Source organism: Rousettus aegyptiacus, unplaced genomic scaffold (genome assembly GCF_014176215.1).
Source record: "Rousettus aegyptiacus isolate mRouAeg1 unplaced genomic scaffold, mRouAeg1.p scaffold_m13_p_12, whole genome shotgun sequence".
NCBI classification, from domain to species: domain Eukaryota; kingdom Metazoa; phylum Chordata; class Mammalia; order Chiroptera; family Pteropodidae; genus Rousettus; species Rousettus aegyptiacus.
Genome location: NW_023416287.1, coordinates 34,940,829 through 34,956,497, shown reverse-complemented (window position 1 = coordinate 34,956,497; position 15,669 = coordinate 34,940,829). Strand labels below are relative to the sequence as shown.

Genomic DNA, 15,669 nt, shown 5'->3' with positions numbered 1-15,669 from the left:
ATACTTGAAACTAATAAAAAAAAAAAAAACCTGTCCAACTGTTTTTTAAAAGATTGTACCATTTTACATTCCCGCCAGCAGTGTATGAGGGTTACAGTTCCTCCACATCCTAACCAACACTTTTATTTTTGTTTTTGTTCATTCTAGTAGGATGGTAGTTGTGGTTTTAATTTGCATTTTTCTAGTGGCTAATGTTTTTGAACATCTTTTAATGTGCTTATTTGCTGTTCATACATATTCTATGGGAAAGTGCTTGTTCAAAATTTTTGTCCTTTTTAAAAACTGGATTTTGTATCTTTTCATTATAGAATTATATGTGTTTTCTTTTATTAGATATATGCCTTGTAAATATGTCCTCCCAGTCCTTGGCTTTTTATTTTCTTATGAATTTTTTTTTCTAAAGAGCTAAAGTTTTTATTTTCGATGAGATCTAATGTATTTATTTTTCTTTTATATTTCCTACTTATTTTGACATATTTAAAAATCTTTCCTAAACCTAAGACATATCCCATTCACTATAAGATTTTCTTCTATGCTTTCTTCTCGAAGTTTTATCCCTTACATTTTGGTCTATGATCTATATTTGGTTAATTTCATATGTGGTGTGAGATAAGGGTTCAGGTTCATGTTTTTGCATAAGAATATCCATTTATTCCAGAAAAGATGATCCTTTCCCCATTGATTACATTTGGAATATTTAAAAACAACTGACGATATTTGTGTGTGAATCTGTTTCTGGACTCTATAATCTGGTCCATTGATGATTGTCTATATTTATTTGCTACCACATTGCCTTGATTACTATATAGCTTTATAATAGATCTCGAAACCAAGTATTGTAAATTCTCCAACTTTGTTCTTAACTTACAAAAATGTGGCACTTTTAGGCCCTTTCCCTTTTCAAATAAATTTTAAAATCAGTTTGTCAATGTCTATAAAATGTCTGCTAGAATTTTGATTTGGGTTCCATTAAATTTATATATTTAAGGAAAATTGAGATAACATTTTGAGTCTTTAGAGTCTAGGAAAATGGTATATCTCATCATTATTTAGGTCTTCCTTAACATCTCTCAGCAGTGTGTAGTTTTCAGTGCACAGGCTTTACATACCTTTTGTCAAATCTATCCCTAAGTATTTCATATCTTTTGATATAAATGGTACTTGTTATAAGTGGTACTGCTTTTAAAATTTAAATTTATGATTATTTATTGCTAGAATATAAAAAACAATTGAGTTTTGTGCTGTGACAATATATCCTGGAATCTTACAAAATCCACTTATTCTTTCGGATTCAGTAGAATTATCTGTATAGATGATCGGGTAACCTGCAAATAAAGACAGTTGTGTGACTCCATTTCTTATATAGAGCCCCTTTTTTTTCTTGACCTATTACATTGGCTAGAACCTCCAGTAAATTTGTAATAGACATGGTGGACCTCCTTGCCTTATTCCTGATCCTAAGGAGAAAGTATTCCATTTCTTGATATTAAAGGGGATATTAACTGTAGAATTTTTCTTGAGATATTGCTGTATAATTTTTTGTCTTATAATGTCTTTGTCTGGTTTTAATATCAAGATAATTCTGGTTTCATAAAATGAGTTGGAAAGTATTCTGTCTTATTCAATTTTCTGAAAGTTTGTGTAGAATTGGTATTATTTCTTTCTTACATGTTTGGTAGTATTCACTGGGGTTCAGAGTTTTCTTTTAAGGATGATTTTAAAAACACATTCAATTTCTTTAATAGATATGTCTATTTGGGCTTATCTATTTCTTTTTGAATGAAACTTGAGTTTCATTTGAGATTCTTTTTCTAAATTCTTTAACGTGGAAGATAAAGCCATCTCATTGTAGCCTTTCTTCTTTTCTAATATAGGCATTTCCTCCTAACTACTGCTTTAGTTGAAGTCCCCAAATTTGATACATTTTGTTTTAATTTTAATTCACTTCAAACTGTTTCTAACTATCCTTGTTCTTTTTGACCCATGGGCTATTTAGAAGTATTATGTTAAATTTCCCAATATTTGGGGATTTTCCTTCTATTTTCTGATGCTTATTTAAAATGTAATTCGTATTTGGTCAGAGAACATATATATTGTATGATTTGATTGGTAAATGTTTCATGTGCCTTTGAAAATAATTTGTTTTGCTAGGATGAGTGTTTTATAAATGTCAATTAGATTAAATTGGTAGAGAGTATTTAAAAGATCTCTATCTTTATTGATTTTCTGTCTGTTGTTTAATCAATTATTGAGTAAGTTATATTGAAATCTATGATTATAGTTGTGAATTTGTCTACTTATTACATTTCTATCAGTTTTTGTTTCATGTACTTGAAGTTCTATTATTAAGTGATAAATTTGTTGGATTTTTATGTCCTCTTGCTGAATTGACCCCTTTATCCTTATAAAATAACCTTGTTTAACCCTGATAATATTCTTTGCTCAGAAATCTATTTTGTCTGCTATTAATGTAGTCACTCCTACTAACTTAAGATTAATGTTTGCATGTTATATCTTTCATCCTTTTGCTTTAACCTATTTGTGTCTCCTTACAAATTTAGTTTTTTAAAAAACAGCATAGTTAGGTTTTGCTTTGTTAAAAATCATATGTGACAATCTCTGCATTTTAATAGAGATATTGAATGTTTATATTTATTCTGATTATTGATATGTTTGAATTTAAATCAACCATCATGTATTTGTTTTGTTTGTCATACCTACACTTTGTTGCCTTTTTTTTTCTGCCTTCTTTTGGAATAATTGGGTATGTTTTATGATTATATTTTATTTTATCTTTTTTTTTGGTTTATTAGCTATAACTTTATAGTAGTTGCTCTAGGGTTTATAGTATACGTACTTTTTTAACTTATCACAGCTTATCTTCAAGTGGTATTGTACTATTTCATATACAGCACAGGGACCTTGTGACAGATATTTCCAGTAACTGAATACCAATAGCCACTGTGGTCTGTGGTCGTATATTTTACTTTTAAAAATATTATGAACCACACGATACATTATTATTTTTATTTCATATAATCAATTATTTTTTAGATCCTTTATACTTTTTTATTGTGGTAAAATATGCATAAGTAAAATGTACTATTTTAACGATTTTAAGTGTAAGATTTAGTAGCATTAAGTACATTCACAATGTTGTACAACCATCACTACTATTCATTTCCAGAACTTTTTCATCATTCTAAATAGAATGAGAGTTCCCCTTAAACAATAATTTCCCATTACCCTCTGCAGCCCCTGGTAACCTCTATTCTACTTTTTATTTCTATGAATTTGCCTATTCTAATTACCTCATATAAGTGGAATCAGATAATACTTGTAATTTTGTGACTGATTTATTTCACTTAGCATAGTATTTTCAAGGTTCATTAATATTTTAGCATGTATCAGAATTATATTCTTTATTAAAGATAAGTAATATTCTATTGTATGTGTATACCACATCTTGTTTATCCATTTATCTGTTGATGGGTATTCAAGTTGTTTCCACCTTTTGACTATTGTAAATAATGCTGTTATGAACATTGGTGTACAATTATCTGTTTTGAGTCCCCACCTTCAATGCATTTGTATATTGGTCTAAGAGTAGAATTTCTGAATTATATGGTAATTCTATGTTTAGCTTTTTGAGGAACTGCTGAACTGTTTTTATAGCAGCTGCATCATTTTACATTTCACCAGAAATGCACAAGGGTTTTAATTTTTTCACATCTTTGCCAATACATACTGTCCATTTTTCCAATGATAGCTATCCTAATGAATATAAATAGCATCTCATTGCGATTTTGATTTGCATTTTTCTAATGGCAAGTGACATTAAACATCTGTTCATGTACTTCTTGGCTATTTGTATGTCTTCTTTGGAGAAATGTCTATTCAGGTCTTTTGTCCATTTTTTGAATGGGTTGTTTGTTTTTGTTGTTTAATTATAGGAGTTCTTTATATATTCTGGATATTAATCCCTTATCAGATATATGATTTGGAAATATTTTCTCCCATTTGTAGGTTGTCTTTTCACTCCCATGATAGTATCCTTTGATATGTAAAGTTTTAACTTTTGATGGTCATTTATTTATTTTTTTCTTTTCTTGCCTGTGCTTTTGGTATCATATCCATGAGACTGTTGCCAAATCCAATGTCATGAAGCTTGTTCTGTATGTGTTCTTCTAAAGTATTTATAGATTTATCTCTTATATTGATGCTTTTGACCATTTTGAGTTAATTTTTGCATGTGGTGGGTATTATGTAAGATTTCAACTTCATTCTTTTGCACATGGATATCCATTGTTCCCAGTACCCATGTTGGAAAGAGTGTCCTTTCCCCATTGAATGATGTTGGTATCCTTGTCAAAAATCATTTGGCCATAATTGCAAAGGTTTATTTCTAGGCTCTCTATTCTATTCTAATGGTCTTTATGTCTGTCCTTATGCTAGAACAATACTGCTTTTATTAGTTAGTTTTGCAGCATATTTTGAAATCAAGAAATATGAATCATCTAATGTTGTTCTTTTTAAAGACTGTTTTGGCTATTCAGGGTTCCTTGAGATTCCATATGAATTTAGGATGAGTTTTTCTTTTTGCAAAAAAAATCATTGGGAGTTTAATAGGGATTGCATTACATCTGTAAAAAAATGCTTTGGGTAGTATTTTCATCTTAACAATATTAAGTCTTTTGATTCATGAATACAAGATGTCTTTTATTTATGTTTTCTTTAATTTCTTTCAGAAAAGTTCTCTACTTTTTATTGTACAAGTTTTTTACTCCTTGGTTAAATTTATTCCAATGTATGTTATACGCAGTTTACTTATGTGTATTCTCTCAGATTTTCTACATATAAGATCATCATATTGGTGAACAGAAATAACTTAACTTCTTCCTTTTATTTCTTTTCTTGCCTATTTGCTCTGGCTAGAACTTCCAATACTATATTGCATAGAAGTGGTTAAAGTTGCTATCCTTGTCTTGTTCTTGATTTCAGGAGAAAAGCTTTCAGTCTTTTACCATTGAGTGTAATGTTCCATTGAGTATGATGTGGTCTTTATCATGTTGAGGATGTTTCCTCTTGTTCCTAGTTTATGGAATTTTTTATTAATCATGAAAAGATGTTGAATTTTGTCAATACTTTCACTTTGACTGATATCCAGAACCAGGTAGGCATGTGAGGACTAATTGATGGGATCCAGCTGCCTAAGAAATTGGGTCAGATGTTGCTGGGGCAAAGCCTTGGGACTCTACCCAGATGAGTGAAGGCAAAGGCAGGGCCTGCCTGATAGTGACCCTCTAGAGTGTCACACAGACTGGTCACAAAACTCAAGTAGGAAGTCAGAAAAATGCAATGCAGACATTACTGTAATTCCCAAGGTTCACTCTCACATGTCAAATCCAATGTGATAGGATGAGCCAGAGCACCACTAAGAAAATGGGATCAAAGCTGCTGATAAACTTTGGCTGCAGTCAGGAAGTGAGATAGGTGAAGGGCACCATTGGTTCCAGCTGTGAGGCCACTTTGTGATAAAATGACTGGAGAGGCATCTTCTCTCTTGATCTTGTTCCATAGCCTTTGAGACTATTCTTCTTTTGGTTATTTTATTTGTGAGGTAGATGGGGTAAAGGAGGTCAAATATAGGGGTTAGAGGGAGGGTGAAGTGGGTAAAGGGGATCAAATATATGATAGATGAAGGAAACTGGACTTTGGGTGGTAAACACACAATAGAATATACAGATGTTAAATGATAATGTACACCTGAAAATTGTATGATTATATTAACCAATGTTACCCGCAATAAACTTAATTAAAAAAAATGAAGAGAATCTAAAAAAAAAAAGTTTGAACACTTTTAGACATTCATCTGACTTTTTAATGTAAACTCATCAGAACACAGCCAATCTGGAACCTCTTTTGTTGTAGGTGTGCCCACTGCCTTGCCACCCGTCCATCTGATCCCTTTGCTTGCTTCTGTCAGGAATGTGGCTCACCCGTCCCACCTATATATGGCTATCGTCTCCCACCCCCAGAAGGAGCTCAGGTGAGCAGCAGAATCCTTAAAATCTTTTAAAATTAGTTTATCACTTCTTTATTTACAGCAATAGCACAGTACCTGGTATACACAAACTATAAGCATAAATACATGTTGCAAAAAATTACTGGCAGATTAATTTCTTACTATCTAGACTCCTATTTAGAAATAAAAAAAAACTTATTTTCTATTTCTTTTGTGTGGCCTTGTAGAAACACAGGCTCATAAAGGGACTAAAATCTTATTGTTGTAATGATGCATGCTTGGATAAATATATGTTTCCTACTCATATAATATTTCTGTTCATAACTTAGGTATAGTAAGGAAATATATTCTAGAAATAAATAACAAGAAATACTAATTACAAATCTGTATATCCATAAGATACATCATTCTGTCCAAAGAAGCTGTTTATAAAGGCTATAGATTGATAAATTTAAAAGTTTTGGCTAAGATAGATAATAATTGATATTATTTTACCACTAAGTTTGTAGTTAGTTAGAAAGCATACTTGGCTTACCAAAAATCAAAACCGTCACTAATATGTGTTCATCTCTTATACACTTGATATATATTTTTTTTAACTAGGGTTTACAAAGTGAAATAAAAGGATCTGTGAAGTTGAGTGGGAAATGACCATACAAAAAAGACAGTCATTAAAAAAAAGTCACTAGTTCAGTTAGTTCAAAGTCCAGAGTTTTAGAAGTAAGTTATGACTTCAAGCAAGGGATCTGATACTAAATGAGCAGGCACATTGTTGTTTAATTTACTTCTATGATATATTTTGAACTCCTTGAAAAAGATAATACAGCAAATAAAATATGAACGGGTCCCACTGGTTTGAATTTTTCCTTTTTATATTCACTGGTACGATATCAAAATTATTTTTACTGGCCTGAAAACAGACTTTCAGAACTTTGTTTTCATAGGCAGAAAGGATTATCGGAGATTATAAATATTTAAAATGATGAACTTTGAAACATTTATACTACTCCCCAAATTATATTTATTAATATGCTATAATGTATAAACAGCTTTATAATTTAAATTATTTATTGAGCACTTATTGTGTTCTGCACTGAGCTGAGTTTCTGAGATTCAGAGGGGTAGATACTGCTCACAGGATCCTGGACCCAAGACACTCAGTCTCCTTAGAGAAATGCAGAGGTGTGCCTCTCAACTCCAGATTCATCTTTCATTGCCCTGCCTTGTGGTACCTTAAACATTTTTCCTTCACCAGCTGGCCTGATGTTCATTTCAGTCAGTAGATGGACATTGTTGTGGAAAGACACTGCAGGAGAATGGGCTTGCCATCCTTTCATGGTTCGGTATGCTCTGCTCTTCTCTCTTTTTGTTTTGATGGTGCTCAGCTAACCTATAGGACACCTAGTTATGCTGAACTCTAGTGAATTTCAGTGGCATCCCATAAACAGCTCCCAGTGAGTCCCACTGGCACCCCAGCCAGCTTCTCAGATAGTCTCAGGTATCCCACTGGGCAGTTTCCCAGCAAATTTAAGCATGTGGCTTCCCAGCATATTCTGCCAGCTTCCCTGAGAGAGAGATCCTTAATAAGTTTCATAGGACCCCAGTGGGCAATTTTTACTTGACAGCTCTGATGTGTGTCACCTCAGTGAACCCAACTGTCCAGTAAGTGCCTCTTCCAAATTCGACCCTCTTTGGGTTCTCTGCCTCAGTCATGGAGGTAGTGACTGCTCCCTATTGGATATTCCTGTATTCTTTAGAGCTTGCTTTATTCATTGGTAGTTAATCCTCTGTTACTAGTTACTAATTATTTATATTAAACTTTCTCTGTTCAAATTATTTTGTGATTTCTGTCTCCTGACTGGACTCTTACTTATACAGAATTGGTACCTAGGAAGTAGTCCTGCAAAGATAAGGTTTTAGAAGTGGTTTGGTCCTTATCTTTGCTAGAGAGAAGTGCTGAGCTCCTTGTCAATGGGAAACAAGATGCTAGTAATCCATAGCCTGAAGTGGCATCACAACTAATCAAGCTGTCACATGTGGCTGATAGAGATGAAGTGCTAGCTGAAGCAAGAATCTTGAGTAGTTAGGTAGCTGCTGCCCTTGACTGTTATAACAGCAATGGTGACTTCAAGGACTGTGGTGCGGGATGGATCCTCTTTGGTACATGGGAGCATTCACAGAAACCAATAAGTGCAGGACCTTTAGATCTTAGTCTGAGAGCCGGAGAGCTCCCACGACTGCCATAAAATAACCTATTCTTATAGTTCCAGCATTATACTGCTGAAATCAAACTCAAAATTTAAGTTTATATGTTGGTGAGCTATAGTATCAGCTGAATTCATGCTATCACCAAGTTTCTTATGTGATAGGACATAGAGTAGGAAGGAATGAGATTCTGAAACTTGAAATGGAGATCTCAGGTTGGACCCAGATAAAACCGATAATCTTGAACCCCTAAGTCACTTTGAGCCTCCTTACCAGTGGATGTAGCTTTCCCTCCTATCTGAGGATACTGGCCTTCTTTTGCTTGAAAGCTCTGTGATAACTTCACCTCAGGCTATACCTTGAAAGGGGATGTTTATTCTCCTCAAGACCCACCACATGTACCCTTTGGTATTTCTACCATGCTGTAGATAGATGCACACTGTGACCCAAGTGAAAATAGCTTACACACGAAAAGAAGAACACAATTTTGCCAACATATATTGACAGAATCTTGATGAACAGGTTGGAGAAGTGGATTTTAAATGAGGCCAGGTTATAACATTAAATTTGGCCAAATTCATTGATACGCATGCACTATCCATAGAGTCTGGATTTAATGTGTTAGCTAATGCAGCTGGAGGTGGCTCTAACTGCTTTTTTGATTGGCTGACTAAAACTTGGACCCAATAGTGGCCTGTGTTTAGCAAGACTGAGATATGAGAACTTCCCTAGCATTATGTGAAGGAAGATAGGAATGTTAGAGGAGCTTTATCATGTGTGCCCTCTACTCCCCAAATCTGACCTACATTTCAGAGGATACATCCATCGCTAAGGAATTCAGGGATTAATTAGTGAAAGGAGCACTCATATCCTTGAAAAGTTCTGTATCTGCTTTCCTGTGTAGGCCAGGCATAATTATGGAGGGGATGCTGCCATTGAGATGGGCCCCCTGATTGGCCCCCCTGGGGCCAATAGGATTCCAGAGTAGCAGAGGTCAAGTAGCAGCACTTAACTGCCAAAGACAAGATGGGCACATCTACTTTACAAGGTAGCAGTGACATATCAGTAATTAGAATCCGATCATGTTGTTCCCAGGAATGAAATCAATGTATTTCTTGCTTAGTCTATATAATAATAATTTTTAAAACACTACTAGGTCTTGTAGTCAAAAACCAGACTTAAGTTACACAACAGAACATCCAAGTCTATTACCCAGTTCCCAGACCTAAGTCAATTTACAAACCCAGAGCACCTTAATTGAAGGAGACCAAATCTCCATGAGTATGGACCCAGCAGGTAGAGGGACAGATAGGTGCACACTGTGACATTGTAAGTTCATATCAAATCTTTCTCAAAGCTTTTTCAAAGCGACTTATTGCTGTCACTGGAGTGACTATGCACTGGTGAAAAGGAAATGCCCAAAGCTTTGGGGGATTACTAGATACTGGCTCTGAACTGACGCTAATTCTTGAAGATCCAAAATACCACTATGATCCACCAATAAAAACTGGGGCTTAGAGTGATCAGATGATAGATGGAACCTTACTTGAAGTGTGACTCATAGTTTTTGCTTCATGTATTCTGGTGATTTGTTATTATGTTCATATACATTTATAATTGTTGTATCTTCCTGATTTATTGACTGTTTTATCATCACAAGATGCCTCTTTGTCTCTAGAGGTATTTCTTGTTTTAAAGTCCCTTTTTTCCTGGTATTTCTTATGGTTGCTATTTGCATTATATATCTTTTGTTGTATTTTACTTTCAATCTATTTGTATTTTTGAGTCTAGAGCATATCTCTAGTAGGCAGCATATAGTTTGGTTATGTTTTTTATCCAGTCTGACCATCTCTGCCTTTTGAGTGTGTTTAGTCTATTCACGTTAAATGTCATTATTAATATGGTTGAATTTACATATGCCATTTTGCTGTTTGTTTTCTATTTGTCTCATGTCTTTTCTGTTTCTCTGGCCATTCTTTGCTGCCTTTTGTGTGTTAAATAAATAATTTTTAGTGTGCCATTTTAATTTCTATGTTGTTTTTACTATTTTAAAAATTATTTTCTAAAGGTGCTCTAGGGATCACAATATGCACCTTAATTTCTCACAGTTTATTTCAAAATACCTCAATTTAAATCCAATAAAATACAGATATTTTGCTGTAATATATTTCCTTTTCCTCCCCATTTCTATATCTTTGATATATTGTTAAATATATTACATCTGTATATGTTATAAACTGAAAGTACAGTTTTAAACAATCTTACGTCATTTTGAGATGAGAAAAAATATTTATGGAATCATTTGTATTTACCCCCATACTTACTATCTCTGCAAATGTAAGAGATTTTTGACAATTATTGTTTCTCATTTCTTCATTTCTTTATTGTGAACTTAGGTTATCATCTTGTGTGATTTATTTGTAGTCTGCAGGACTGCCTCTACTAAAGGCATGCCTGTTAGCAATTTCTCTCTGTTTTTGTTTATCTTAGAATGTTTATTTCACCTTCACTTTTGAAGGATAGTTTTACTGTATATAAAATGCTTGTTTGTAAGTTATTTTTAGTTTCAGATCTTTGAATATGTTATTTTACTGCTGCCATGGTTTTTATATATGTGATAGTTTTTTCTCTTCCTACTCTTAAGATTTTTTTTTTTCTGTCTCTGACATTTAACAGTTTGACTATACCACATCTAATCGTGGATCTCTTTGTGTTTATCATTCTTGGGTATGATTGAGTTTATTAGGTCTGCAAATTAATATTTGTCTGCAAATGTAAGAGGTTTTTGGCCATTATTGTTTCAAATTCTTTTTCTGACTCTTTCTCTTTCTCCCTTTCTGGGATTCCCATTATATGTATGTTGGTATTTTTGATGTTGTCCCACAGGTCTTGAGGTCTGTTTTCTTCAATCTTTTATCTCTATTCTTCAGATTGAGAAATTTCTATTGGACTATAATTAAGTTCACTGATTGTTTCTCCTCTTATCTCTGATCTGTCGTAAATCCCTCTGATAATTTTTTTTTCATTTAATTAATTTACTTTTCAACTCCAGGTTTTGACTTGGTTCTTTTAGAATAATTTCTATTCTCTTTATTGAGATTCCCTATTTTTCAGATCATTGTTATCATGCTTCCTTTAATTTTTCAAACATGGTTTCCTTTAGTTCTTTGAACTTTTTTGTAATAGCTGTTTTAAAATTTTTTCCTTCTAAGTCTAACATATGGGGATACTCAAAAACAATTTCTATTAACTGTTTTTTTCCCTGAGTATAGGTCATACTTTATTGGTTTTTTTTTCATATCTCAAAATTTTTAAAAATTTGGGCATTTTAGGTAATATATTGCAAATACTCTTGATTTCGACTTTTTCTGATACTGTTATTTTTGTTTTGTTTTGTTTTGTTTTGTTTTGTTTTGTTTTGTTTTGCTTGGATTAAATCTTTCATGACTGTCTCCCATGCAATTTCTGACCACTAATATTGGGACTTTTTTTTCTTTTACTTTTTATTCATAAGCCTAGCATTGCCCTCGGGTGTGCATTACTTAGTGTTTGACCGAAGATTGGCCAGAAGATGTGCTCAAATACCTTTACCAGTAAGGCTTCCACTCTCTGTTGATAGACCTATGTGTGAGCTAGGTAGGACTTTCAACTTCAGGTTGTTTTCAAGGGTGTCCCAGCTTTTACTTTATGCTGAGCTTTCTTATATCTTCATGTGCAGCCTGGGGAGTACCATGCCGATAAAGCTAGAAGAGGATGAGAATGGTCCCATACAAGAGCCACACAGATTTGTAATGTTCTTATTTGAAGTTCAGTACTTCTCAGTTTGTTGTCCATCTTTGGTTGACTTTCAGAGTCTGAAATGATTGGTTTTTGACAGTTTTATCCAACTTTATAATTGCTATTTGGAGAGAGGATTTGTCAACTTCCTCCATCATGCTGTAAGATATTTTTTCTTTTCTTTTTATTTTTTACATATCTGTTTTCTATAATAAACATGTTTTTACTCTTCATAGGAAAAAATGAGAATAAAGGTAATTTTGTTTACAAAAGCAAATTAAACCTTACATTCTAAGGTCTACTTATACCTTCGGCTGTTGCATCTCAAGGTGAACTTGACTTCTTTCTTTGTGCAGATAGGCTTATGTGTAGAGTGTGGAAGCTTGGTGCCCATGAACACTCCTATCTGTGTGGTGTGTGAGGCTCCTCTTGCTCTACAGCTGCAACCACAGGCCAGCCTCCGCTTGAAGGTAATGAAAAGTGATTACATAAAAACATGAATAAAATATGTAGAAAGTAATGTTTAAACAATTAAATGTCTTCTTCAGCTGATGGAATTGGCTAACAACTGATGAGCTAATATCTGTGAACAAAATCCACTCTACTTTTTGGAAAGGCTGCTGACCAAGAGTTTAACTTGCCAGTTGAAATACATAGATATGTTCTGATCATAGATTTGGAGGACAAATTGCACTACAGCTAACTTAGACAATTCCTTACTTATATATTTAAATTCGATCACTGCAATTAATATTGACTTTTAATCCTGTCCTAAAAGTGGCTTCATGCTTTTATTTGCTTTTTTTTGATTATGGGTTCCTATTATGTAGTAAAGAATGATTAGAAGTAGTCACATGAATGAATAAGTTAAGTATCATTGTATACATTCAAAAAATTTGCTAGACAAATTATATACTGTGAAAAATTTGGGGGGAGAATCATCGAACATACAACTGTATCTTTTCTCCATTTTTTAAAGCTACATCCCATTCACCTCCTCTCTAATCTCAAGTACAGATCAGTAGAGAGTAAAATAGATTTAATAGAGAATTTGGGTGATTAAAAAAGCAGGAATTTTTAGTAAGAAGGGAAATTCATGCACTTAATGTAAAATTAGAACCATAACACCCCTAAAATGACCATGTGGATGCTATATGGACAGACACATTGAATTTTATAAAAGATATGTCTACTTTTCCTTCCACCTCTAAGCTCTCCTTCACTCTGCAAGGTTCCAAAGTATCTCAGGCTATGAAGCCTTCAGAAATGAGATTTTGAAGAACTGGCTGGGCCAAAGTCAGGTAGTTACAAATTTACTAACGTTTTTGTTAGATGACTGTTTTCAATCTTAAGAAACTTTAAAAGCCACCAAACAGCCCTGGAAGCTTCTCTGCAGACTTCTTACACGTGACAGGGAAATCAACTTCTCTCTTGTTCAAGCTACTGTTATTCGGCTGTTTTGTTAATCACAGCAGAACCTATTCTTACTAATACTTACCCAGAATGTTCGAAGATTATATCATCCAAACTCCTTGAACTATTCTAAATAGGAAGAATAGGGGTAAGTGTTGGTTGTGAGCCCAGGTCGCTATATATCATGCCACCCTCAGTATTTGAAATCCAGAGTTCTTCCCATTTTGTGGAAAGGTAGGGAGATAGAAGATATATGTAAGTAATTGTCTTCTTAATTGTGGATCTTATATTGAAGGACTTCTTTAGTAATTAGTAACATTAAATCTCTTTTTAAAGTAGAATTTTTATGAGCGAGAAATGATCACTTGCAATTCATTTCTATTCTATTGATGGGCCAAAGTCAGAAATATACCTTATAATGAAGAAACCAACTAAGAAATCAAAGATAAAATTGAGAAAATCAATGCTGTTTAACTTTTGATGATGAATTTTCAAAGGGAATTATGAGTTTACTGAATAAACAAGCTTTATGTTAGCTAAATATTCCTAGAATTGGTACAGCTTCCATAAAGGGCTCCCTGAAACATTAATTTTCTCAAGATCATAGGAAATAATAATTTAGGGTATTGCCTTTATCATTTTCTCAGAAATGAGACACTCATGATCATTTCTATTGGCACCATGTTTTCCTCTTATGTTTGTTTTAGCATTAGATTGTTATGATTTACCACTACTCTTAATAAAGACATATCTTCAACAAGTGTGTATCTTATACTATCAATAATGAAGCATTTAATTGGGTGACTTTTATCAAAACATTTTTATTTCTTTTGATACTACTACTACTTTTTTTTGTTGGAAACTTAACCATATACACAGTATATTCTATACCCTAAGAATTTATTGGAAGAAGTCTAAACTCCAAGAAGTGCCAAGATGGCATAAAGAATAGTGTGAGGCTGAGAAAGTTTCTGGACCTTCAATTTATGGTCCCTTAAAGAGGAAAGATTGAAGGGAGAAAGCTGAGGAAGAAGTAAGGTCTCTAGGTAGGCCTTCTATAGTCACAGGTACTTGGGCATTGCCCCAGGTAGCTGGCATTCCTCACCATGGTGCAGCCACAAACATTCCTTCATGTTCACCGAATTTCTCTGGGCTCTACGTTGCACCTCCAGTGCAAGACCTTACGTACTGAGGAGCTTTTTGAAAGGTACCTTTTGATGTGACATTTCCTAGCATGCTGCTTCCTGGAACTCTCTCTAGGGTTCTACACACTGCATTCTCTGGGCTCTGAACCCTAGACCTACACTCGATTACACTTGATTTTAATCACACTTGATTTTTAGAGACTTTTATCACCATAACATCTGATCCTGGAGAGAAATGCCTCATTTTGATAGCTAGACTATCAGTATTGCTGCTTCTACTCACAAAAGAACACCTCTATGGAACCTTGGGCTGAAATTCTTCATCCCAGTGATTTTCCCAGATCTTACAAGAAAAATAGATTTTTGGAAAACATTCTCTCAGGAATACTCGTCGATACTTGTCAATGAATTTTACTCTGTCAGATTTTTTTTTCCTATCAAGATGAGAAGATACAGTAGCAGAAATATCTTCTTTTACCCTCTGGCAAAGATGTCAATGTTTCAAAATAAGAGGATTTTATACTTTTTAAAAATTTTCCAAATTTTTTAACAAGTGAAATGTTCCACAGGTAATTTCCCCACATGTATAATTTCCCCACCCACCTCTATTTTTCCTGCCCCTCCAAAATAACCAATCATAACAGTCTAGCGTCCTTCTTTCTATGTATTTTTCTAGATGAACAGAAACATATTCATATATATTCACAAAATTTAGATTTGTTTTATTTTTAAACAAATGCATTCCATTGGCCATTATCTAAAGTCAAAAACTAATATTAGCATCCCCCTTGTCACTAGAACAGAAAAATTTTCCTTTAGTAAGAGATCTTCAGTTTCCTTTGGACTTTAGCCACTTAGGATATTACCTCCAGGGACTCTAGTCATATTTGGAGTTTCTCAAATCTGAGAGGCTTAGGTCTGGGATCCTTTCGAACTCATTACTCTGAAAAAAATCTGATGACTCAACATCTGGGGCACAGTTACCTCCAATGAGACCCCAGCCTCTTGCACATGATTTGGGCTAAAGCCGATGTAACCACAGATCTGCATCAAGCAGAGCTGTAGTTTGGCAGCTTACAAAATAAACTTTGAAACTAAGTTCCC

At 33.8% G+C, this 15,669-nt stretch overlaps 1 protein-coding gene across 9 annotated transcripts in view; it reads left to right on the top strand.

Moving 5' to 3' along the window:
• DZANK1 (double zinc ribbon and ankyrin repeat domains 1) overlaps positions 1-15,669 on the top strand; it is a 79,103-nt gene that overhangs the window by 25,827 nt on the left and 37,607 nt on the right. For all 9 annotated transcript variants that reach the window (XM_016146133.2, XM_016146129.2, XM_016146136.2 and 6 more), the window contains 2 exons: positions 5,932-6,049; positions 12,364-12,477. In XM_016146133.2, coding sequence (XP_016001619.2) covers positions 5,932-6,049; positions 12,364-12,477 — 232 coding nt within the window. The remainder of the gene's footprint in view (positions 1-5,931; positions 6,050-12,363; positions 12,478-15,669) is intronic.